Below are 23801 nucleotides of genomic sequence, written 5' to 3'. Positions count from 1 at the left end.
CTAGGTCTCCTTTCTTCAAAAGTTCTAATTGTGTGTGATAAGGCTAGTCGGAACCATTGAACTTACTCCTTATCTCAGTTATGGGAACATACATTTTTGTTCTTTGATTCTGAATGTATTCTTTTCTTAAGAGAGTTAAAATATAAGGTTCAGAACCTCTTTTCAGTTCCTTTCTGTTATATTCTGACACTTGATGGATAATCCTTTAGAAGGCACATATTCACTCTAATTTAAGAACTCTTGTATAAATAGCAAGTGGTAGATTAATGAGCTGTCTGATAGTTATTTTGTCAAAGAAATAATGTGGATTCTCCTGTTTTTCTGCCTTTAGGAAGCTTATTTGTTCTTTGTCAAGCTATAAATACTCTGCTAAGTTTGGAAGAATCTTCTGAACTTCTTCATTTGGTTCCTGTGGAACGTGTGAAGAATTTAGTATCGTGAGTAATCATATCTTTCATTCAGCATATTAGGGAGTAAAATATAAAGGCTTCTTTCTGTGTGCAATCTTAGATCTATTTCTTACCTTAGCTGTATTCACATAGGAAATTTATTAGTGATTTAAATCCTGCAATTAAAAATAAGCGTTTTTGGATACAGTCTTTAAATACAGATTCATCTTTGTAAAGGAGTATTTTACTGGTTGTGTAAATTAGGGCTGCAGAATAAACGGGGTATATGATGCTGGTCACCCCCAACCAAGACACCACATGGTGGTTCCAACATATCCATTTCTACTACTTTCATAATCTTTCTCAGCTTAACACAGCACTTCAGAACACTTTCCTGTAGTCCTTTTACTGCATACCAAAACAGTCCAGTTTTTGGTTTTTCAAGTTTATTTTAGCCAGCTCCTGATTTGGGTTGCAGGACAGCGCTCTTACCGGGAGCCATTCATTCACTGCTTGGCTACGCACCTTTTCTAAAGATCCGGCCTTTTGAAAACCAGAGTCTGCTTCTGTTTCTGTAGTCCATTTTATTTCCATGCTTTTAAAAGCAGATTTATTCATTGGCTTCATTCAATAAATATTCATTTGTTTTTCTCATGTACCAGGCCCTCTTCTAGGCACGGGGAAGGATAGTGAATGAAACAGACAAAAATCCCTGCCTTCATGGAGCTAACACACTAGAAAGAAGAGACACTAAGCCAAATAAATAAGAAAATAAATAGCATGTTAGATGGTAGGAAAACTTATTAAAGCAGAGTCAGGGGATCGGGAGAGTCCAGAGGTTGGGGACAAGAGCAGTTGTAACTAGGGAAGGCCTCACCAAGAAGGAGACATTTGAGCAGAAACCCAGGAGCAGTGAAGGAGTAAGCCACAGGAATATCTGTGATCCAGGGCACTGCTTTTTCCAGGATCTAGAAAAGTCACTGGCATGTGATAGACACTCAGTAAATATCTGTTGAAGGAGGAAGGCACACAAAGGTTAAGTGGCTTGCACGGGGTTACACTGATGCTGCTGCTGCGGGGCTGGCTTCAAACCTGGACTGCCCTACCCAGGGCCTCCGTGCCGGACCCCTGCTCCCTACTGCTTCCCTCCTAGCACAGTGCCAGGCACGGGCGAAACCCACATTCCCCCACATGTCATTTGTCATTTACAAGTAGGTGGATTGAGAAGATAGCGTTGGATATTAGTCAGGATACCATATTATAATCCTGCCTCTGCCTCCAGAGGACTGTGTCTGTCCTTGATTGGGTCACTCACTGTTGCCGGGCCTCAGATTCTTCATCTAAAGTGATGCTAGATGTCCATGTCAAACTTTTACCTGTTCCCTTTTACATTTCCTTCATCAGTGATCATTTTCTGTGGTTTCTGTTATCTCCTGAATTCTCTGGGGTGCTGGGTGCAGTTTGGATCTAGTAAATCTCTCGTTGCAGAATGTTTCCTTTGGAGCCCTCTGTGTTGCTGTTGGCTGATCTCTATTATCAGAGATTGTCCTTATGTGGCTGCAAAGGGCCACTTTTGGAGGAAGCTTTAATGGAATTGTTTCCCAAGTTACAAGCAAACATTTCAACTGGCATATCCAAGGTACTCCGGTTTTGTGACATGTCCTCTGTCTCTCACCTTTTGTTTCCATATGTATTGCCAGTGGTTGTCAGAGCTCCTTAATCAGAAAATGCAGTGTGGGGTGATTTCTGTTTAAAGCAGTGATTCCTAAACACTGACCTACGGACTGATTGCAGCAGAATTAATTGGGGAGCTTACTAAAGGGATAAATTCTGGATCCCCACACCCCAAAATTCTGATTCAGGAGGCCTAGGGTGGAGGTGAAAAGTCTGCATGATTTTTCAAAGCCCTCTAGGTGATTCTGCTGCTCATCCAGGTGTATAAAAATGCCTGACTATGTTATTTAGAAATAAAAATGACCAATTTCAGTGGAATTTGTAAGCTTAATAAGAATCTTTGCACTTTATTTATAGTGTCACAGTTCAAAGAAGCAGCATAGTTTTATGAGCAACCTTATCTTCTCAGTCTAGTCTGGTCATTAATTATTCCAGGTACCATTTCAATCAGGTGTTGGTTGGTGTTGAATATGAAATAAAGGATAGAAAAAGAATGTGTTATTCATTTTCATAGTTCTATGACAAGTGGTATATTTTTCATAATTCTGTGAAACTTAGATCTTGCTGACTGTTACTCATTTTTTTCTTATGTTTAAACTTTGGGGTTTGAAACATGCCTTTTAATTTCTTTAGATTCGCCTTTTGACAATAAGGATCCTAAACCACTTTGAAGTTCGACTTCCAGAATTAATGGAGGTATTTTAACTGTTCGACTTGAATAACTTTTTAAAAATGTAATTTGATACATTTATTCCAAAATGATAATTTTGCAGGAAATTCAAATACTATTTAAATATCTATTATAAAAATTGAAGAATTTTTCTTATAATTTTTCTTCCCACCCCCCCACCCCCCAACAAGGCCACCACTGAAAACCCAGTTGGTGACGACCCTCTCAGACTTTTTGTACACAGACACATAATTTAAACAAGTGGTATCCTGCACGTTTTCCATATCAGTACCTACAGTCCTGCCTCATTCTTCGGAAGTCTGAGTAGTGTGCCACAGTTTAAAATAGCGTGTTTTAACAACTCCCTCTTGATAGGTGTTTAGGTGGGTTGTTTGAAGTTTTTCAGCGTTTCCAATAATACTGCCATGAACATCCTTACACAGATATCTTTGTGCAGATAAACATTTTGGTAATGCAAATTACTGCTTCCAGAAATAGAAATTACATCTACTAGAAGTAGAATCGTATGGTGAAAATACATATACATTTTCTTTATTTCAACAAATGTTGCCAACCAGTTTGAGTTGTTTTGAGAATTATTGTCCTGCTTTTTGCTTGTCATTTCTATGCGAGAAGCACAAAACCTAAATTATTTACCCGGAAAGTAAATGGTGTAAGAAAAACTGAATCATTTAATCAAAAAAGGTGTTGTTTATTTAATTTAAAACATTAACATATGTCAGTTTTTCATATTTAGACTTTTGTCCACATTTAATGTTCTTTTTGGAAAATCAAAATACTGACCTGCCTCCTGGTTTCCCCTGGTTGTTCAGGATGACGAGCTCTCAGAGCGTCAGTCTGTCTTTGCTATATTACGCCAGGCAGAACTTGTCCCAGCAACTGTGAACGATTACAGAGAGAAGCTTCTTTATCTGAGAAAACTCAGACATGATGTGGTGCAGACTGCAGTGCCCGATGGGCCATTACAGGAGGTATAAAACAATGTCCTTTTTTTTTTTTAACTTAATTTATACTTTAAGGTCTATTTACCTTGCAATTTAAAACTAGATAAATCTCCAGTTCTGTTCAGTGCTTGCCAGCCTTTTCAACAGCCAAAGTGACTTGCTCTCCTCCCTTCTCCTGAGTGTGTATGTGTGGTACGTGAGGGCAGGTAGGAAGTGGCAACACGAGGAGCCACATCAGGTTGCCAGCCTGACACTCTTCTCCAGATCTGTTCACTGCCGTGGGACGTCAGCCCTCTACCTTTCGTGACCGAGATTTTCTGTCCATGACCCTTGAAGATACGTCATGATCCCTTTGGGAAGAAGGCCGAGTGGAGACATTCCCCTTTAATCAGAGCAGTTCTATTCTTAACCTATTTTATATGTTAATGTCCTGTGTTATGTTTCATTTGGGAAAAGGGGTCTGCTGCTAACGTAGATACAACACCCCACCCCCAAACACTAACAGAACTGCCACTTTACATGATGCTTCCCTGGCACACGTTGGTGCAGTAACAATGGCTGTCATTCCAAAGGCGACTGAGAAAACTTCAGACCCCCTGAACTGGTTTGTTTTTTGTTTTTTAATTTATTTTTATGAAGGTACTGGGGATAGAACCCAGGACCTTGTGCATGCTAAGCATGTGCTCTACCACTGAACTGTTTCCCTCCCCGCTGAATGAACTCTTTTAGCACGTAGGTTTGAGAACTCAGTCATCTGCTGGTAAAGGCTGGCTGCCATTCACAGAGTCCTTTGATGGGCTCTTTGGCACCTGCGCTTCACTGATTACTGTTCACGCTTTGTCTTGTCAGTGATGGCGGTGTTTGTTAGGAGGGAATTTAGTCATGGGTCACATCTGTTTATTTGAATATATCCTTTGAGTGAATTTGAATACTGTGTTTGCTCTAGTAGTTCACCTCTGTTAAATAGCAGGTGACATTTGGGGGAGAGGAGGAGAATTACTGTAACTGAATTTTGGTTTGGTACCTATAGCTTTTTTCTTACAGCGCTAGCTTTTTTCTTACAGCGCAAGCTTTTTCCCGACCTCAGGTTGTCCCAGCCAGGATATCTGCGTTTCAGTGCTGATCCATCGTTCATTGCCCATTTACTAATCTAGTCTTCTGTGATTGCAGGTGCCACTTCGTTATTTGTTAGGCATGCTGTATGTTAACTTCAGTGCTCTCTGGGATCCTGTTATTGAGCTCATAAGGTGAGCGTGGGTGAGACGGATAAAGCTGTTAATGCTCTCACCACTACAGAATGATGGGCCAGTGTTGTATGCATGGGGAGATTTAAATGAGTGGATGGGTGTAGTATTTATAGTTGCCTTAAAGCCTTTGTGGGAGAAGGTGACAAAAAAATAAATACTAATTATTGTATCTGATGCCAGGTTTCAACAATTTAATTGTTTTGTGTATGTTTCTTTGTACATTGAAATAACTTCGGAGGACTTTCTCTTTTTCTTACTTTAAATTATATGTCTGTATTATTGAAACTTCTTTTGCAGTAACAGGTATTGTATAATTGCATAACCTTATTTATATATATTGAGTAATTGAGCCAAACTTTAATTTATAAATAAGGACTTTTTAAAACTCTTGCTGTCTGCTATCCAAAATCCTTTAGCTGTAACAATCACCTTTATAGTCACATAAAAGATACATATGTTGTGCCTCGTTTGTAGAAATCTGTCCTTTTGCAGATACTTGTCTTCAGATGGTCTACTCTGGCCTTTTGTCAGATTGGAAGCATTAAGTGTAGCCTTTCAAAACCCTAACTGTTAGTTGTATGGGCATTTTGAAAAATCAAGAAAAGTACAAAGGTTGTTTACAACCTCACATTCAGGGGTAACTTAATTAATATTTTAGTTCATCCTTTCACTTTTTTTTTTCCTATGAGATATCTCAAAATAAGGACCATACCACGTATTTTGTTTTCTGATCTTTACTCTTAGTTCTTATGCACATGAAATGGAAAATAAGCAATTTTGGAAAGTCTACTATGAACATCTAGAAAAAGCAGCTACACATGCTGGTATGTAAGGGGATATGGGTTGGACGGGTGGGCTGGGGGGAAAAGTGGTTGTTTATTTAATTTTTATTGCTTAATTACACATGAAGTGGGGGAACAGAAGTGAGATAATCTTTGGATACGGTTTATTGTTTCCTTGTATTACTGGGGAAAGGAATGCCCGTACTTGAAGAAACACTTAGGACAGACGTTCGCGTTTCTCTAGTGGTTATAATAACCTTTTCTTGCTCAGAGAAAGAGCTGCAGAATGACACAAGAGATGAGGAGACGTCCATTGGAGATGGAAACTGGGAGCAGACTCAGGAAGGAGACATTGGAGCCCTTTATCATGAGCAGTTCTCGTTGAAAACCGACCTTCAGGAAAGACTGGACCATACCAATTTTCGATTTTTGCTCTGGCGAGCTCTGGCAAAATTCCCAGAAAGGGTAGAGCCTCGGTCCAGGGAACTTTCCCCGCTTTTTTTGAGATTTATCAAGTAAGTGTTCTCTCCTCGGAATATGTCCCTGGTAGGGTGTCAGGGCAAGAAGGTGCAAGGTATTAAATTCCCAAATTGTCTGAATTCTTCCTTCCCATGTGTCATCTTTTCACACCACTGGCACATCTCTAAAGTGCTGGCTCTATCAGATCACAACTAAACTTGCTTTGTTCACCACTTAATCTTTCATGAATCAAAATTTAACCAGCCCACGCTGATGTTAATAAAAAATTCCAGGCTACAAAGTAAGAAAGACCATATTGAGTTAGATCAGTCTACAAAGGGGGGTTATTTCTTGCCCTATTGTTTGTTTTCTTGCCTGCCTGGGGCTTAAGAGTGTTTTCCAGTAACTCAACCCCAGCCGTTCTTGAATGTTTCCCATGATGCTGAGGAAAGTGCTCTCAAAGAATAACAAGAACTTTCTGGAGCACTGTTTTATTTTGACTAGATATGCTGAGTGAGTCAGATTGCTTTAAAGCCCTAAAAATAAGGAATGTGGTGTATAGAACAGCACTAGTCAATCAGTAAAAAGTATGTTTTCCAATACGGTTTCATACTGTAGGGTTGGGTTAGGCAGGCTGCAAACCACAGCATGCCAGGTTGTTCATGGAGTAGCAGGGACATCTCTGTGGCTACAGCAGAGTGATCCGGGAAGAAAGGAGTTGGAGGTGAGGGCAAGAAGTTAACAGGAGACCAGATTTATGTAGGGCCTTTAAGTGTGATACTAAAGAACTTTGGTTTTTACTGTCTGTGAGATAGAAAACCATCGGAAGGTTTAAATTGAAGGGTGACATGACTTAACTTTTCTTCAGGATTTTTCTGGCTGCTGTGTTGAAAATGGACTGTAGGATGGCAGTGGTGAGAGCAGAGGGACTAGGGAGTTGAAAGGTAGGAGGAGACTGTGAAAACCTGGGCAAGAAATGATGCGACTTGACCAAGATTAGAGTAGTGCTGTAAACTTGCTGAAATTGTTTATTAGTTTTAACATGCCTTTGTGGTGGACTATTTAGTGTTTTCTGCATTTAAGAACATGTTATCTGCAAACAGATTATTTTAATTCTACCTTTGTAATTTGAATGCCTTTATGCCTTTTTATGCTTAATTATTTTGACCAGAATTTTCAATACTATATTGAATAGGAGTGGTGAAAGTGATTATCCTTGTCTGATTCTTTATGTTGGGGGAAAATTTTTAGTGTTTCACCATTGAGTATAATGTTAGCTGTGGACTTTTCATATATGAGCTTTACCATGATGAGAACATCTCCTTTTACTACTAGTTTATTCCTGGTATTTAACAGAAAGCAGTTTTGACTTGGCAAATGATTTCTCTGCATTAGTTGAGATAATCGTACAATTTTATTCCTCGTGTTTTTTCATTCTGTTAACATGGTGTATTACACTGATCATTTTTCATATGTTGAGTGATCTTTGCATTTCAGAAATAAATCTCATTACATTACATGGAAAAAAAAAAAGATTAGAGTAGTGCTGCTGGTGAGAGGTAGTTGAATCCTGGACATTTTTTGAAGAATTTCAATTCAGTAAGATCTATTTTTGAAGAATTGCAACTAGATTATCCTGTGCCGACAGATCGGATGTGGGGTGGGGCAGGGGGTGTGCAGGAAGGATGAAGGGGCAGAATCAAGGATGCCTGTAAGGTTTTGACCTGGGCAACTGGAAGAAGAGAGTTTCCATTTACTGAGATTGGGAGAAATGCAGAAGTTTGCAGGTTTGTGGGGAAGATCAAGAGTTCATTTTTGCAGACATGTTAAGTTTGTGATCCGGAGTAGACATCTAAGTAGAGAGTTCATGTAGACAGTTGAATGTAGAGTTTAAAGTTCAAGGGAAAGTTTTGGTTTAAATATAATAAATTTGAGATTTATCACTATATGAATTTTTTAAAATAGGGAATGAAATTACACCTGGCGGAGTAAATGGAGAGAGAGAAGATTTTCAAGGACTGACAGCAGTCTTTAGAGGTTGGGAGATAAGGTACCAGCAAAGGAGGCCAGGGAAGAGTGATAGAAGAACCAAGACCACTTAGTATCCCTTGAAGAAAGTGATTCAGGGAGGGAGTAATCTGGAATCAAATGTGTGTGAGACGTCAGATGAAGAATAAAAACTGACCGTTGGCTTTGGAAGCGACCTTAACAAGAGTTGTTTTGGTTAACCTGGTAGGGATGAAAGTCTGATTAAAATGGGCTTAAAAGAAAATGGAAGAGAAAAATGGAAACAGCAAGTATGGTTAGTTCTTGTGAAAAAAGAAGTAGACGTAGGTGGAAGGAAGTCTGGAAGCAGAAAGGGAGCTGTTGTTGGGGTTGCTATTTAATTTACACGGCCTGTGTGTATGTAGTGCTGGTGTGAGTGACCCAGATGGGAGGGGAATATTTGTAATGCAAGAGAGGGGGTAACATTGCTAGAGCCTTGTCTTTGAGTAGATAAGAGGCGATAGGATCCCGAGCATACGGAAAAAGGTTTGCATGAATAATTCATTCTGGGAAAGGTTACAACGAAAAGATGCACACAGGTCAATAGATACGGTGGTGGAAGAGTAATGATTTTCTCTTTTCCACGTAACTCTTTGGGCTTTAATTTATTTATAGAACAAGAACAGTAATATTTAGCTTCCTTGCCTTGTTTTGAAGATCATGTAAAATAACGTTTACCAGTTATTTCGTGAATTGCAACAGGCTGTACGTGTGCAAGCTAGTATTGAAAGTGTTAGTAGGATATGACTCTACTATTGTGTTAATTTGCCAAGTTTTTCCCTAAAGGAAGAAAGAAATTACTCATTAGCCCCAGGTAAAGACCCTTCTCTAATAGTACAGGGTGCTGTGGGGGTGGGGATGGAGTGAGGAGCCTATAACAGGAAGTGAGGGTCTGAGTTTAAGACTTAAAGACTGAAAATACACAATTTTTAAAAAAAGTTTAAGATAATTGGCATTGATTACCTGTAACTAATACTTTTATAGATGATTCAAACTAATGGAAAACCTAAATGTCACCTCTAATTCTGGCTTTGAAATAGATTTTGGGCTTTTTTTTTTTTTTGCTATAAATTTGTACTTCTAAATATGTTTCAAGTAATTTGATGTGAGAACTAATTGCGAATTCCTTGTAAACTTCCTCTGAGAAGAACCAAGCCAGAAGTAAGAATGAATAACAATAGCAACAATATCCCAATGATAGGTGACATTTAATGAGTATTTGCTGTATGCTAGACACTCATGTGCTCTGTATGAATTATCTCATCTAATAAATGAATGAGTGAACATGTTGTGCATGGAGGTAAAGGTTTAAAATATGTCTTGTGGTTAATCGAGGGTTGAGATATTTTTAAGTAGGTGGTGGTACAGTTTGTAAAGGACAGAGCAACTTTGCTCATGTCATTCATTCATCCATTTTTTTTTCATTCATCCATTTTTATTTATAGATCCTACTAGGTGAGATTGTAGCACTGAACAGTACAGTAGTGTTTCAGCCCTCTAGTTGCAGTGTAGTGTATTAACCTGGAGTTTCTTCCAGATGTGTTGATAGGATGCTATCCTCAAACATGTTCTTGTATCAGTATATTTTTGAGTGAGGACTTTAAAGTCTATTTGATCAGTTTCCTTACATCTATAGCCCAGTGCCATGCACAAAACAGGCAACGAAATAGTGAATGAATGAACCAAAGTGACACAAAACTAATGCATTGAATGATAGCCTTCAAGATAATGTTAGTTACCTACAACAAATTAGAAGGATGGAAATTCAGTAATAACAAATGTGAATATGAACTGTATGTACAAGCTGTTTAGAGGAGTCAAAACATAAAGCTTTACTGATTGTCATTGCCTAGACCTTCAGTTTGAGTTGTCATGTTGTGACTTCCCCCAAGAAAGCAATAGAATTGATAGTTCCGTGTGTCTGACCAAGCCATACATGGAGGACTGAATTTCATTGTGGCACTGTAGTTTTGAAGGGACTTCAGCAAAGTGGAGTGCATCTGGTGGCAAGTCACATGCTGTACACATCAAGCATGGTCTTAATGCTGTACTTTATGTAATCCACCCCCATGCCCTCCTCCCCAAATTGTGGATCCAGAGACAGGGAGGCTGATTTCAGCCTGGTCCAAAGTAGACATTTCAGCTATTTTCAACTGTGTAACAATAGAATGGGCTGTCTTCTGTAGTTAGGGATTGACTTCTCAAGCAAGGTACTTAGGAGGGGCTGAACGTAAATGTCGGACAAGGTGCTTGACTAAGGAGCCTCTGGTGTCTCTTCAGTGTGTGATTCCGTGAACAGCGGACATACACCTGTCATAAACAGTTAGTTCAGTTAGCCTTTTCTGTCCCATATCACTCTCTTTCCACCATAGCAATGAGTATTACCCAGCAGATCTGCAAGTTGCACCAACCCAGGATCTGCGAAGAAAGAGCAAAGGGCTGGCGGCGGAGGAGATGGAAGAGGAACCTGCTGCCAGAGACGATGTAGAGCTGGAGGAAGAGCTGGTGCCCCAAGATGAACCGTCCCAGAAGAAAAAGACAAGAAGAGCTGCGGCAAAGTAAGTTCAGGGTCACAGAGCCAGGGATCTAGGAGGAGTGGGGAGAGATCTCTTGTGGCCTCCTATGAAATAGCTTTGGACGAGATGCGTTACTCAGGTAATTATTTCCCAAAGTGCTGCATCTTCCTGGGATTGTCTTTTACAGCCCAAAGAAAGCTATCAGTGCTGTGAGTTTTTTGTTTGCTTGCTTACTATTTATTTTTTCTTGTTTAGTCACAGAATGTTAGAGTTGGGGGACTTTGGAGCCATCTAATCGTAGCTCCTTTTTATAGAAAAGAGCACCGGGGCCTGGAGCAGTTAAACGCCTTCGACCTTTATCATTGACTTGTAGAGCACCGGGGCATTGTGTTTGTGCGCCAGGGGAACACATAATGGAACATCTTTTCTCTTACAAATAAGCATTTCAGCACTTTTAACTTTGCCTTTTGACTTGTCTCCTTCTGATTACTTTTATTTAGTTGCTTACTTTTTCATGCTGTGACATTCTCTGATTCTCTGAATTATTCTTTTACTGAAATTGTTAGAAACCTTAGAAAAAGAAGTCCCTATGCTTTCAGAAGTTACTCCAGCTTACTGGAAGATTGTCTGAATTGGGATTTCAGAGATCCACTGGATTGGTGCTGCTGTGTTATTTTAACACTTTTCCATCTCAATCTGATATGCCAGTTTATTGAGTCTTTCCCAGGAGCTGTTTATTAGTTCATCTCTTCAGCACCCTTGTTGAGTGCCTTTTGCTAAGTGCTACAAAGATGAACGGTATGTAGCCTGTGCAATGCAGGAAGCACAGCCTAATGCCTGGTGAAATATTTTTGCAGGAGAAATATTTCTAAAGGAGTTACAGGAGCACAGTAAAAAAAAAAAAAAAAAAAAAAAAAAAAAACTTAATTCCAGCACAAAGGGAAGACCTTTACAAAGGGGAGGGCACCTCTGAAGCTGAAAGATGGAAGTGTTCCAGGTAGGTAGGGCATGGAAGGGCTCACCAGTGAATGGAAATAATCACGAAACTAGTTCCTTCTCTGCCCCCACCTGCTCCCAGCTCTGAGCCTTCTGTCCCCTCCTACTTCCTCTAAGACAAAGATGGCTGTTTTCATCTTCATATCCTTCCATGTAACGGCTGGCCAAAGGTTCGTCCTCATGTTTGTCAAATGAATGACTAAGCTGTTCATGCATTCATACCTCTTCACTCTCAGCCCTGGACCTCTGCTGAGTCCTTCCCCTTTTCTGCAGTGCTTGTGCCTCATTGCCGCCAAATGAAATTCTAGTCACACTTGAAGGCCCAGTTCCCGTGCTGCTGCTTCGCTGAAGCTCTTCCTGTCTTTTCACTGAGTCACCTTACCCAGCTTCACACCTTCGTAACAGCTGCTCATCTAATCAGGTGCTGCTCCGTGCCTTGGCTATTAGTTAATTTTTTTATAGGTCTTGTAAATCAGAAACTCTTTAAGGCTAAATTACATGCCTTAATTCATTTTTCTGCCCCCAGTAGCGAAACCTAGGATATTGCTAGCAAACATCCTCATTGAAGATGTACGTAAATGGATAATCACATTCTCGGGGCCATCTCAGTATATCCACAGTCCAGTCTTATAATCCGTGGAACACACTCCTGGCAAGTATTTAATGAGAACGTGTAAATTAGCTCCTGTTCTCTTTGTCTCCTGGAGGCTACATGGCATGAAAAATACATAATAAATTTTGAGAGATGGAGTGTATGTTTCAATAGAATATTTTACAAATATGTTTGTAAAACTGCAAGGGCTGAGTGATAAGTAATTACAGGGGCATTTTATCAGTCAGGGCTTTCCAGAGAAACAGAACCAACAGAATGGAGATATAGATAGTGTGTATATATGCATATATGTGTGTTTGTATGCACAAAGAGATTTATTTTAAGGAATTGGCTTATGTAATTATAGGAGCCAGCAAGTCCAGAATTTGTAGAACAAGCTGGGAACTCAGGCAGGATTTGATGGTGTCGTCTTGAATGAAATTTGTAGAGGATGATCTCAGTGTGACAGTCCTGGGGCAGAATTCCTTCTTTGGGAAACATCAGGTTTTCTCTTACAGCTTTCAGTTGACTGGGTGAGGCCCATCCACTTTATCGAGGGTAATCCACTTTATTTAAAGTCCGCTGATTGTCGTTGTTAACAACATGTATGAAGTCTTTTCATCACAGCACCTAGATTTGTGTTTTATTACATGACGGGGTAGTATAACGTAAGTTGAAGGACTGATCATCACAGGCATTTAAGCTAAATATAAACAGTAGAGTTTCCCTTACCCGTTTCCGTGCAGTATCTAAAGAGGCCATAATTTCCAGCTGTTTTCCTCTGTATTAACTGGTAAGACTTTCACAGTTTTGCTTTCTTTTGCCTAAGAACAGAGAAACGTGTTGTTTGCTAAACTCCTAGGAGCTGAAGCACCACAACATGTGTTCTTCTACTTAATCCTTGCAGAAAGTCTGGGAGGTCTTGTCTTTGTCGAGATGAAGAACCCGAGCCTCTGAGACATTCAGTGACTTTCCCCACAGTCACACAGCTCAGAGTGGCAGAACCACACGTGCACCTCAGTTTCCACCTCTCTTCACTTCTCCCTGCTTCTGTTCTTGAAATAGACAAATGAAACCTCTCCAAATCTTAACAATTTATTCATTCAGGTTCTTTCTTTAAAGTCCTAGTACATATTTTAAATTATAATGATAAAACAGTTTTTTCTCAAGTATTTTTGAAGCCTTACAGAATCTATGGAGTAGGAGGTCGCACATGTAAATGCAGTGGAAGCTCTTGTCTCACCCTGTTTTAGTAGATGATATTATTTACTTGGAGGCAGCCCCACCTTCCCATTGAACTTTTGACCACTTAATTCACATTGCCTTTTTTCCCTCCTGCCTGGTAGGCAAGAGCCATGGTTACCCAAACTCGGACCTCTGTTGCCTAACATTGGTTTTTATGTAACATGGAAGTGAGGAGGCACCTGTTTTCCCACCTTCCTGTCTACTGCAGGGAAACTAGATAAATCATTCATGTTCACCTTTGAAATGCAATACTGTTTGGATTACTTTCTTTTTACATTGGGTTTAATTTAAACCATGCTAAACACATGCTGAATGACTTTCTTTGGTGGGGAGCCTGAATTTCAGGGGAAGGCCTGCCTGAAATTTAGAATTTCTGAAGAATAATTTCCCAAATGCAAATAATTAAAACTTTTCTGTATAATTAACAGTGAAACTATAGTCAACGTGTTCGGACTGCTTGTCAGAGAGACTAACATGGGTGGGTGCTAACTATCCTCTTAAGAAAATAATGACTATTTAATTCTGTTTTTTTTCCTCTGTTTCCTCTCCTTTTTTTTTTAATTTTTGTTTTTTAGGCAATTAATTGCTCATCTGCAAGTTTTCTCTAAGTTTTCGAATCCTCGAGCCTTATACCTGGAATCCAAACTATATGAGTTATATCTTCAGGTAAGTAAAAAATATTCTTGTCACTACAGTTATTTGTGAACTTTTCTCTACCATTTTCTTTGCCCAAATAACTTATAGGTTTTCAAGTAATTGTTGAATAGGGCTCATGTCTACATTTTCTTTATTTTTTTTTTAATGGCGGTACCGGGAATTGTACCCAGGACCTCGTGCATGCCAAACACACAGTCTACCATTGAGCTACACTGTCCCCCTACATATTAAGTATAATTTTTTTAAATTAATAGATATTTTCTGTATCTTGAGAAACAGTTTTAGACAGTATTAATGTAGTTGATGTTTAAGAAATTTTGGCTGACTGAAGTTGTTGGCTGTATTAACAGTGAGTATAGCAAAGCATTTGTTGTCTCATGAGAATTAGCTGTGAGAAGGGAGTAGGGGGTTGTGACAAGAGAAGCCAGCCACGTTTCACTGCTAGGCAGGTTAGCCTTATGGAGCACTAGGATTTCAGGATCTGCAGGATTGAATGAAAACAAATGGAATGATAGTTTGTTGCAGTCACAGTATATGACCTTGAATTCCAGAAGAGGCTGCAGAAAAGAATTAATGTCAGAAGCAGAGGAAGCACTGGATGTCGTTCTAAGTCTTCTGGGAAAATGAAATTTTCTTTGTTCATTTGGATGTTTGGATGAAACGTGCTATTTCAGCAGAATTTATCCTTGTTTTACCCATAATTCGGATATAAGTTGTTTATAAAGCCAGAGTAATAAACTCTCAGTTGTTGGTTGACAGGAAGCAAAATTTTGAATTGACTGATCAGAGAGACCTCAGAGGCGAATCTTCTCTCCTGGCATCTTACTGACTGCTGTTACCTTCGCAGGACTAACTCAGTTAGTGTAACCTCAATTCATGTAGGAAATTGGCCTCAGCCAAAAGACTGATAGACCCGAGAGTCTGGCATGTGGGAGATAGCTGTCAGAGTTTTGTTTCCCTTTTTCCTTCTTTGCAATATATTCTATTCCTCTTCTACCTCCAGGAAAATGTAAAGCTGTTGTCAGGAATCATCTTTAACCCATGTCTAAAAATGTAGATTCTCAGAATTTTAATTTAGCAAATTAATACAAGTAAATTACAATCCCGTAATGTGTATATATATGACTTCATTAATTTATTCTGTAATATATAATTCCTAGTTATTGCTCCACCAAGATCAAATGGTGCAAAAAATAACCCTGGATTGCATAATGACATATAAACATCCACATATCCTCCCTTACAGGTAAGTGATTTGAAGCTAAAGAAATGCTCTTTAGGGGGCTGATTTTTATCTTTCTACCAGACGCCTCTTCTAAAGTAATTTTGTAAAGGCCCAGGAAATTTCCCTCTTTTTTAAGGTAATCATAATTCTATATTAAGATAAGAAATGGAAACTGGAAGTGTATTTGTTAAGAGTGCTTCTCCATAGATAATAAGGTAGGCAAGAGAATATTAATTGAAAAGTATGTGTTGAGATTACATTGTTTCATCTTGCTCATATAATGTCATAAAATCTTGGTAATGACTTATACAATCATAATCACGCATCAAGAACTGAAGAAAGCTTTTGTATTATGCTTTTTTAAACAGCTGAGTTATTGACTAATTCCTTATAATCTCTTCTACCTTTTAAAATTTGAAAACCTGTCATTTTGGAAGGTATTTGTGTGAAGACTTTACTTTGTGGCTGTCAGCCACAATATAAACTATTCCTAATACTTATTTCACTTATATGTATTACTCTACTTATTACATTTTAAAAACAGTATTATTGATTATTAAGCGATGATTTGTGCTGTATTCTTTTTTTAAAGGGAAAACTTACAAAGATTGCTTGAAGACAGAAGCTTTAAGGAAGAGATAGTGCATTTTAGCATTTCTGAAGATAATACAGTAGTGAAAACAGCCCACCGAGTGGATCTGTTTCCTATTCTGATGAGGTAATTATACTCTTTCAAAATTGATTTTTTAAAAGTTGATCACAAAAACAGTTGTTGGTATAGTATCATGATTCTTTCAGCAATTGTAATGGAATATTTCTTTTTGAATTTTGTTTGTTTCTTTATTTTTAATCGGACCTTTCAAGGAAGCCAAATTGTTAACAGAGACTTATTTGAGAATATTTTGTCCCTAACATGAGGGACCATCTTGCTATGCTGTTACTTTAATAATACTGTTAAAATTAAATTTAGTGTTTCTCTAAAGCTTACACTGTGGAGAGATAATAAGTAACGATCATCAGACAGGTTGTTTGTTCTCTGTTTAAAGCCCCTTGAGATCCCGTTTTACTGAGGGGAGCATAGGGCCTGGTATGACCTAGCCCAGACCTACCTCTCTAACCACATCTCTTCCATCCACCCACTCAGAGCCCACACCAGTCTTTGGACTTGGTCTTCCCTTGCTGGGAGCACATGACAGCTAACTCTTCTCTTCACTCAGTCTCGTCTCAAATGTTATATTATCAGAGATGCCTTCCTTGTCTTCTTTCTGTAAGAATCTCGCCTACTCCCTAATCACCCTCTGGTCCCTGACCTCGCTTTATCTTTCTTCACAGTACTTCATCATCCATCATACCCTCTTTTCTTACTGTTTCTCTCCCCTGTTAAAAGGCAGACTCCATGGCTCTTAGTAAATAGTGGTCAAATGAATTTTGTTCTCTTTTATATTAAACCCCCTTTTTTCTTTTTTTAATCTGTGTATTCCCTATATAACCTAGAAGAATTAACTGTGGTGATAGTGATTGTGGTTATCCTTATCTTGCTACTGGATTTAACAGGAATGTTTCTAGAACAATCGTTCTTAAAGTGTAGATTGCTCCTTCTTGGCGGGGACTGTCCTGGAGATGGTTAAAACTTTTTTCATAATGCTAGGACGTTACCTTTTTTTTACTTTGCTAACATTTTTACTGACCAAGCAAAGGCAATGGTGGGTAGAACTCCAGGTGCCTTAGCATGAATCAGGACAGCGGCTCCAAATTGTACTACTCATTCCTCATTGCCACACACCTGGAGTTTAAAAAAAAGAAAGTAAAAAGCTAGTTTCACTCAATGTCCTTGAAGAATCTTGTGCCTTGAGTACTTGTCTTTTTATTATTCTGTATGCCAGGAAAGTAATTCGGTTATATGTATTTTTTCAGATTATTTTCCATTATAGATCATTACAAGGTAGTGAATATAGTTCCCCTGTGCTGTACAGTAAATCCTCGTTGAGTATCTATTTTACATAGAGTAATTTGTTAATCCCATCCTCCTAATTTGCCCCTCTGCACCCTCCGTCCCTTTTGGTAACCATAAGTTTGTTTTCTATCTCTGTGAATTTGTTTCTGTTTTGTATATAGATTCATTTGTATTACTTTTTAGAGTCCACATGTAAGTGATATCATGTAATATTTGTCTTTGTCTGACTTACATCACTTAGTATAATAATCTATAGGTCTATCTATGTTGCTGCCAATGGCATTATTTCATTCTTATGACTGAGTAATATTCTATTTCATTTTATATATATATATATATCATGTCTTCTTAAACTAGTTGTCTGTTGATGGACATTTAGGTTGTTTTCATGTCTCGGCTATTATAAATAGTGCTGCTATAAACATTGGGGTGCATGTATCTTTTTGAGTTACAGTTTACTCCAGATACATGCTCAGGAGTAGGATTGCTGGGATCATATGATAGCTCTGTTTTTAGTTTTTTAACACATTAATTGTCCACTGTGGATTGGTTGCATTTCCTCCAGGGCCCAAATTCACAATTCGCACTGTGACACACTAACAATATATGTGCTTGTAATTAATCTGTTTGTTTTTCCGGTATAAATGGAATTGTTTTTAAAAGTAATTCCTTATTTTCAATTTTCAACCTCTTTACAGTTTTATTTCTTCTTAGAATGCCATTTTTCTGCATGAAATAAATTCAGAATAAATTCTGCGTAATTGGATGAAGGAAAGTGTCACCCATATCTCGGTGATGGAGCCCCTAAGGAAACACAACTGTCACCCAGATTTGGGTGATGTGATTAAAATATTAAGGAATCTCCATACTGTCCTCCACAATGGCTGCACCAAACTACATTCCCACGAGCAGTGTAGGAGGGTTCCCTTTTCTCCACACCCTCTTGAGCATTTATCGTTCGTGGACTTTTGAATGAGTGCCATCCTGACTGGTGTGAGGTGATACCTCATTGTGGTTTTGATTTGCAAGAAATGTGTTTTACATTTTCAGGCAAGATTGATATATAGTTTATTTTTTGTTCCTTAATTGATCTCAATACACAATTATACCACCTTCATAAATGAAAAGAAACTGTTTCCTTCTTCTCTGCTGTGCAACTTTATATATGGGAACTGTTTTTCCTTGAATGCTTTAAAAATTCATCTGTAAAACCATGTGAGCTCCAAGTTTACTCATGGTTACTGGTCTATTCAGATTTTCTTCTTAAGTTCCTTTTGTTTATTTATATGTGTGCTTTCTCCAGAAAATTACCCATTTAACTGAAGTCCTTCCAGTTTCCTTATCTTACTTATAGTTATACTCTCTTATTTCTTTTTAATCTGTATATTCTTGTTTTCGTTTTTGCTTGATTAGACTCATCTTTGGCTTGCCCATTTTACTGCTTTTTTCCTTCTCCAAAGAACCACCTTCTGGCTGTTGTCTTTATTATTTCCTTCTTCCTGCTTCCCTTAGCCTTGTTTTTGTTATTTTTTCATTTCTATATTAAATATCTAATTTCTGTTTTTATTCTTCCCTGTTGTAGAATGCGTCCATTTAAATCTGTTGTGTTGCTATTCTAGCCATTTAGGAAAATGAAAAAACTAATATTTTAGGATTAACATGCAAACAAAAAATGTTCTTTGGCCTTTTTAGAATTTTGTATGGCCGAATGAAGAATAAGACTGGCAGTAAAACTCAGGGGAAATCTGCTTCCGGCACCCGCATGGCCATTGTTCTGAGGTTTCTCGCTGGGACCCAACCCGAGGAGATCCAGATATTCTTAGACCTGCTGTTTGAACCCGTGAAGCACTTCAAGAATGGTAGCTATCAACGACCTGCCAGTCTGGATGCGTGTTGTCTGCTTCGACTTCTGATGTCTTGTGCTGTTTCCCACGCTCTTGGGCATCTTTCTAATGAGATTGCTCCTCCCAGTCTCAATGGTGGTTTTTTTGGCTGACATGTAATTCATTTTAAACTTTGATTGAATTAGGTGGCACTCCCAGATGATCCTGGGGATTATCATCCATGTGTTTCTAAGCCCCTGATTAGAAGAGGTGTATTTGTTGTTGTTACACATTTAGGTCATTTGAAAAATGATACTTATCTATACACAATGAATGGGTTTCTCCTTAGAAACTTCAAGCATGCTACAAAATTAATCTTAATTTTTTGGCATGTATTCATTCACTGAGTCATTCATCTATTGAGTAATGGTTTGTTGAATACCTCCTATGCCACACTCTGTTGAAAATAGAAAAGTGAGTATTTATAATTTCTGCTCTCCACCTCATGGTCTAAACAGAGTAGCTTAGTAAGTATATACAATGAGCTGTAATGCTCTGTGTTATGTTCTCCAGTATGCGATGTTGCTGATTAATAATAATAATAATGGCTAACATTTATGGAATGCTTACTTCATGCCAGACATTATGACAAGCACTTTTACACACAGCTCAGCTGATTCTTCACCACATTAGATTTCATTACTTGATTGTCCCCATTTTACATGTAAGGAAACTGAGGCTTAGAGAGAGAGGTATTTTGCCTATGGTAAAGCTGGGATTTGAACCCATGTCTTCCTGACTATGGTACCTCTGCTTTAATCTTCAGGCAAACATAGATATTTATCTGTAGGGTAATGTGTTACTTTTTTTTTTTTTTTCCTGATAATAGGGACAGCTGTTAAAAAGATTTTCATTCAGTGTAATAGTGCCCTTTGAAGGAAGTTGGCAGTAATAAATAAAAAAGTTTTTGTTCAGTGTCCTAGGCACTATTGTAAGAAGGTAGCTATAAATGATACTCTCATGGATGGAACATTTAGGTGTATGAATCACTAAGCTCATGTCTCATAGCAGTTGGTTTGAAGCAAATAAAGCTCAAGCAATAACAATTCAAATCTTTTAAGTAAATTATGACATCAGTATGGTACCTTATTTATAAAGGACTATTGTTTTGTTTATTTACCAGGGGCTGCAAGAGAAATAAAACATTTAATTCTCCACCTTAAAGGAGCTTATAATGCAGCAAGACATTTTTTTTGGAAACTGCCGAAGTTAGCATAGTCCGTGAAAGCAGAGAGGGAGAAAATGTATGGAAAATTGATAGAGTAAAATGGAGGAGCAGTATAAATAGGATGAGAATTGGGCTTAGAGTCTTAGTTCTGTCATAAGTGTCTTACTCTCCTTTATTCCTCAGTTTCTTCTTCTGTAAAGTGATAATAGTAAAACCTGCCATATCTAGCTCTTGAATATTTGGTAAGAATCAAAATGAAAAAAAATAAGTAAAGTACATTATCATCTATAAATTATTATAGCAATAGAAAATACTGATTTATTGAGGGAGACTGAAAGTAAGCTATAATTATAAATATTAACAAACTAATATTTCCCTTCACATGATTCCTCTGTTCCTCTGTTTCACTAGGCGAATGCCATTCTGCAGTCATCCAAGCAGTAGAAGATTTGGATTTGTCTAAAGTTCTTCCTTTAGGTCGTCAGCATGGTATCTTAAATAGCCTTGAGATAGTACTGAAGAACATTAGTCATCTGATCAGTGCTTACTTACCAAAGATTTTGCAGATATTGCTCTGCATGACCGCAACTGTATCACACATCCTTGATCAACGAGAAAAGGTGAGTGAGGTTCACTTGAGATGCTTTCTTCTTGGGCTAATACAAGTCTGTACTTTACTTGGAAAGTTGGTTGGGGCCTGAATATCTAACATCCTTTTAGGTTAAATCTTTCTTGGGGGAGGGTATAGCTCAGTGGTAGATGCACGAGGTCATGGGTTCGATCCCCAGCACCTCCAGTCAAATAAAAAAAAAGGAAATAAACCTAATTACCCCCCCAAAAAAATAAACAAAAAGAAAAAAATCTTTCTTATGTGAAGCATCTTTAAAATGGTCTTTCCTATACTGAGAATCTTCACTGCTATAAATATCCAGAAAATGCAGATTATGTCAAGTGTATATTTAAAAAGGAGGTGAACTATTAAGGAAGCAGTTAGTTCTGTATACGTCTCAGAAACCAAAGTCAGGGAGAGCTGACCTGATGTTTCTTAGATTTTAATTTCAAGAGCCTAAAAAAGTGTAGGACACCTTCTAACTCTCATTTATTCAGAATGGTTGGAGAATGAATAGATCATTGTTAGCATCATCCTTGTTTTCTTGAGACAGAATTGCCCAGAACTCTTTTAAAGGTAAATCTTGCCTAGTGTAAGTGCAGTGTTTTAAATAAAGATAAGGAGCGAGATCGGGCAAGACAAGCCAGCTAGCTAACTGCCAAGCGGCTTCATAAGGAGATCTTTTCTGAATTATAAACAAGACAGTATATTCATGTTCTGTTGAAACATGGATATGGACATAAGTGTACTTCTTTGGAGTCTGGAGAAATTTAAAGTTTTTACGGATGGAGGCTTCTTGGAGGAAATGGGGCTTAAAGATCTATACTCAGATTTCTGCTGTTGATTCTCAGTGAATGACAAATAGTTTTAATTAGCCTCAAATTCCTTGCATTTGATTTATGAATATGCCTGGTAAACTGCCCCTCAAATATAGTCAAGACTAAAAATTGACAGCCAAAGTTTCATGCTGCTTCTTCAGGCTACACATGGGTGTAAACCTACTTTTGTAATGAAATCATATTCTCTGATTACCAAGATCCAGAGAGTTAGAATACAGCTGCCATTTCTGTAGGCACCATTTTGTCTTCCTCATCCTTTCATTCATTCCTTCAGCAAATAATTGAGCCCTTATTGAGCCCTTACTGTGTGTCAGGCACTGTACTAAGCACTAGGGTGAAACAGCCAACAAAGCAAACAAAAGTTCCTGCCCCTTTAATTATTCAGTAAAACTTATTTCACACCCACTATCTGTCAGACATTGTTGTAGGAGAACGAGACAGTAAGGACTCAGTATCTTGGGGAGAAAATTATAAGTAAGTGCATAAATAATTAGAAAAATGTCAGGTGGTAAGTTCTAAGAGGAAAATAAATTCAGGAGTCCCTCTGCAGTTCTCTGAAATTCATTCTCTGTGGTGCTCTCTCCTCTCCAGTGCTCTGCCCTGTGAATTCTAGCCACCTTGACCTCCCCAAGTCGCACAACTCTGTCTCCTCCTTTTAGGAAGATTGTTGGACTCTGCCTGGGCTCTTCCTTCCCACAACAGGGCTTGAAACTCCAGGCAAGAAGCTGGGGAATGTGTAGGCTCCCCTCATGTGTTTCTCTCTCTCTGGGGTTGCTTTCCTCTGCTGCCTGCTGTCCAGTGTCTAGAAATCATTGTTCCATTTATTCTGTTTGATTTTTAGTGTCTTGAGAGGGAAAGCTAAGTCTGGTCCCTGTTACTGCACCTTGACTAGAAGTGGCAAAGCCACCAAAAAGGAGCAGGCAGAACAGTCCTCTGACTAACACAGGGCTGGGAGCAACTCATGCTGCCAACAGCCAGAGCAGAAACCTCGTAAGACCTGGGGCATCAGGAAGAGTCCTTGGGAGGGGGTTGTCTCAATATTGGAGCCAGATTTGCCCAGGAATAAAGGCTGCCGTGACACCACCTAACAGAGCTTAAAAAGGTCAAACTTTTTCTAAGGAAATTAACTGCATCCCAGAACAAAGCTCAAAACTTTTAGATGATTTAAATGAAACTGGAATTCACAGTGTTTGACAGCCAGTGAGGTAATGCCTGGCTTGCAAAGAAACAGGAAGATTGTGCCCAGAATAAGGAGAAAAACCAGTGGTTAGAAGCAGACCCAGAAACGATACAGAAGGAGACAAGGATATTAAAACAGCCATCAGAAATATGCTCCATATAGACACAGAAATAGAGGAAAGCATGAGCGTGTTAAAGAGAGACATGACATTGTAAAGAATTGAAACAGAATGAAGGGACGTGGTGGGAAGCGACCAAACTGGAGGTAGACGGCTGCTGCTTTTACTAGGGTGTTCAGAGTCCTCTCTAAAGAGGTAATATTTGGACATACACCTGTCCCGCCATTGGAAGAACATTCCAGACAGAGAAAATGACTAGCAGCATAAAGTCCCTCAGGCAGAACAACCTTGACACATCCTAAGAAGAGACAGAAGGCCAAGGTGGCTTGAGCACAAGGAGCAGGAAGAATCATGTAAGGTGGGGGTCAAAAAATATCACTTTGCTTTGTGGAAAAGAGGCTATGGGGGGACCAGGAGTGGAAGCTGACAAGGGGGGGGGGGTCTTAGAAAATTTTTTCTCTGTTATGTGAGAACATAACATTTCAGGACCATAGAAAGAATTATGTGAGAATTTTAGTTTTTGCCTTATAGTTAGTGATTGTGACTACCTATATGTGGGTGTGTTAAATCATGAAAGGTTAGAGGT

General features: G+C 38.6%; 1 protein-coding gene across 2 annotated transcripts in view; it reads left to right on the top strand.

The window, feature by feature from the left end:
• Positions 1–23801, top strand: part of UTP20 (UTP20 small subunit processome component) — an 85969-nt gene that overhangs the window by 20229 nt on the left and 41939 nt on the right. The window contains exons 15-27 of one of the 2 annotated variants that reach the window (XM_014560384.2): positions 332–437; positions 1878–2028; positions 2697–2759; positions 3567–3725; positions 4869–4945; positions 5690–5769; positions 5999–6242; positions 10605–10790; positions 14157–14247; positions 15399–15484; positions 16056–16181; positions 19110–19276; positions 20880–21088. In XM_014560384.2, coding sequence (XP_014415870.2) covers positions 332–437; positions 1878–2028; positions 2697–2759; positions 3567–3725; positions 4869–4945; positions 5690–5769; positions 5999–6242; positions 10605–10790; positions 14157–14247; positions 15399–15484; positions 16056–16181; positions 19110–19276; positions 20880–21088 — 1745 coding nt within the window. The remainder of the gene's footprint in view (positions 1–331; positions 438–1877; positions 2029–2696; positions 2760–3566; positions 3726–4868; positions 4946–5689; positions 5770–5998; positions 6243–10604; positions 10791–14156; positions 14248–15398; positions 15485–16055; positions 16182–19109; positions 19277–20879; positions 21089–23801) is intronic. The other variant, XM_032493532.1, reaches the window with a different exon arrangement.

The sequence above is a fragment of the Camelus ferus genome, chromosome 12 (assembly GCF_009834535.1).
Source record: "Camelus ferus isolate YT-003-E chromosome 12, BCGSAC_Cfer_1.0, whole genome shotgun sequence".
NCBI lineage: Eukaryota > Metazoa > Chordata > Mammalia > Artiodactyla > Camelidae > Camelus > Camelus ferus.
Note: the sequence above shows the minus strand (reverse complement) of the source record. Positions and strands in the feature narration are given on the sequence as shown.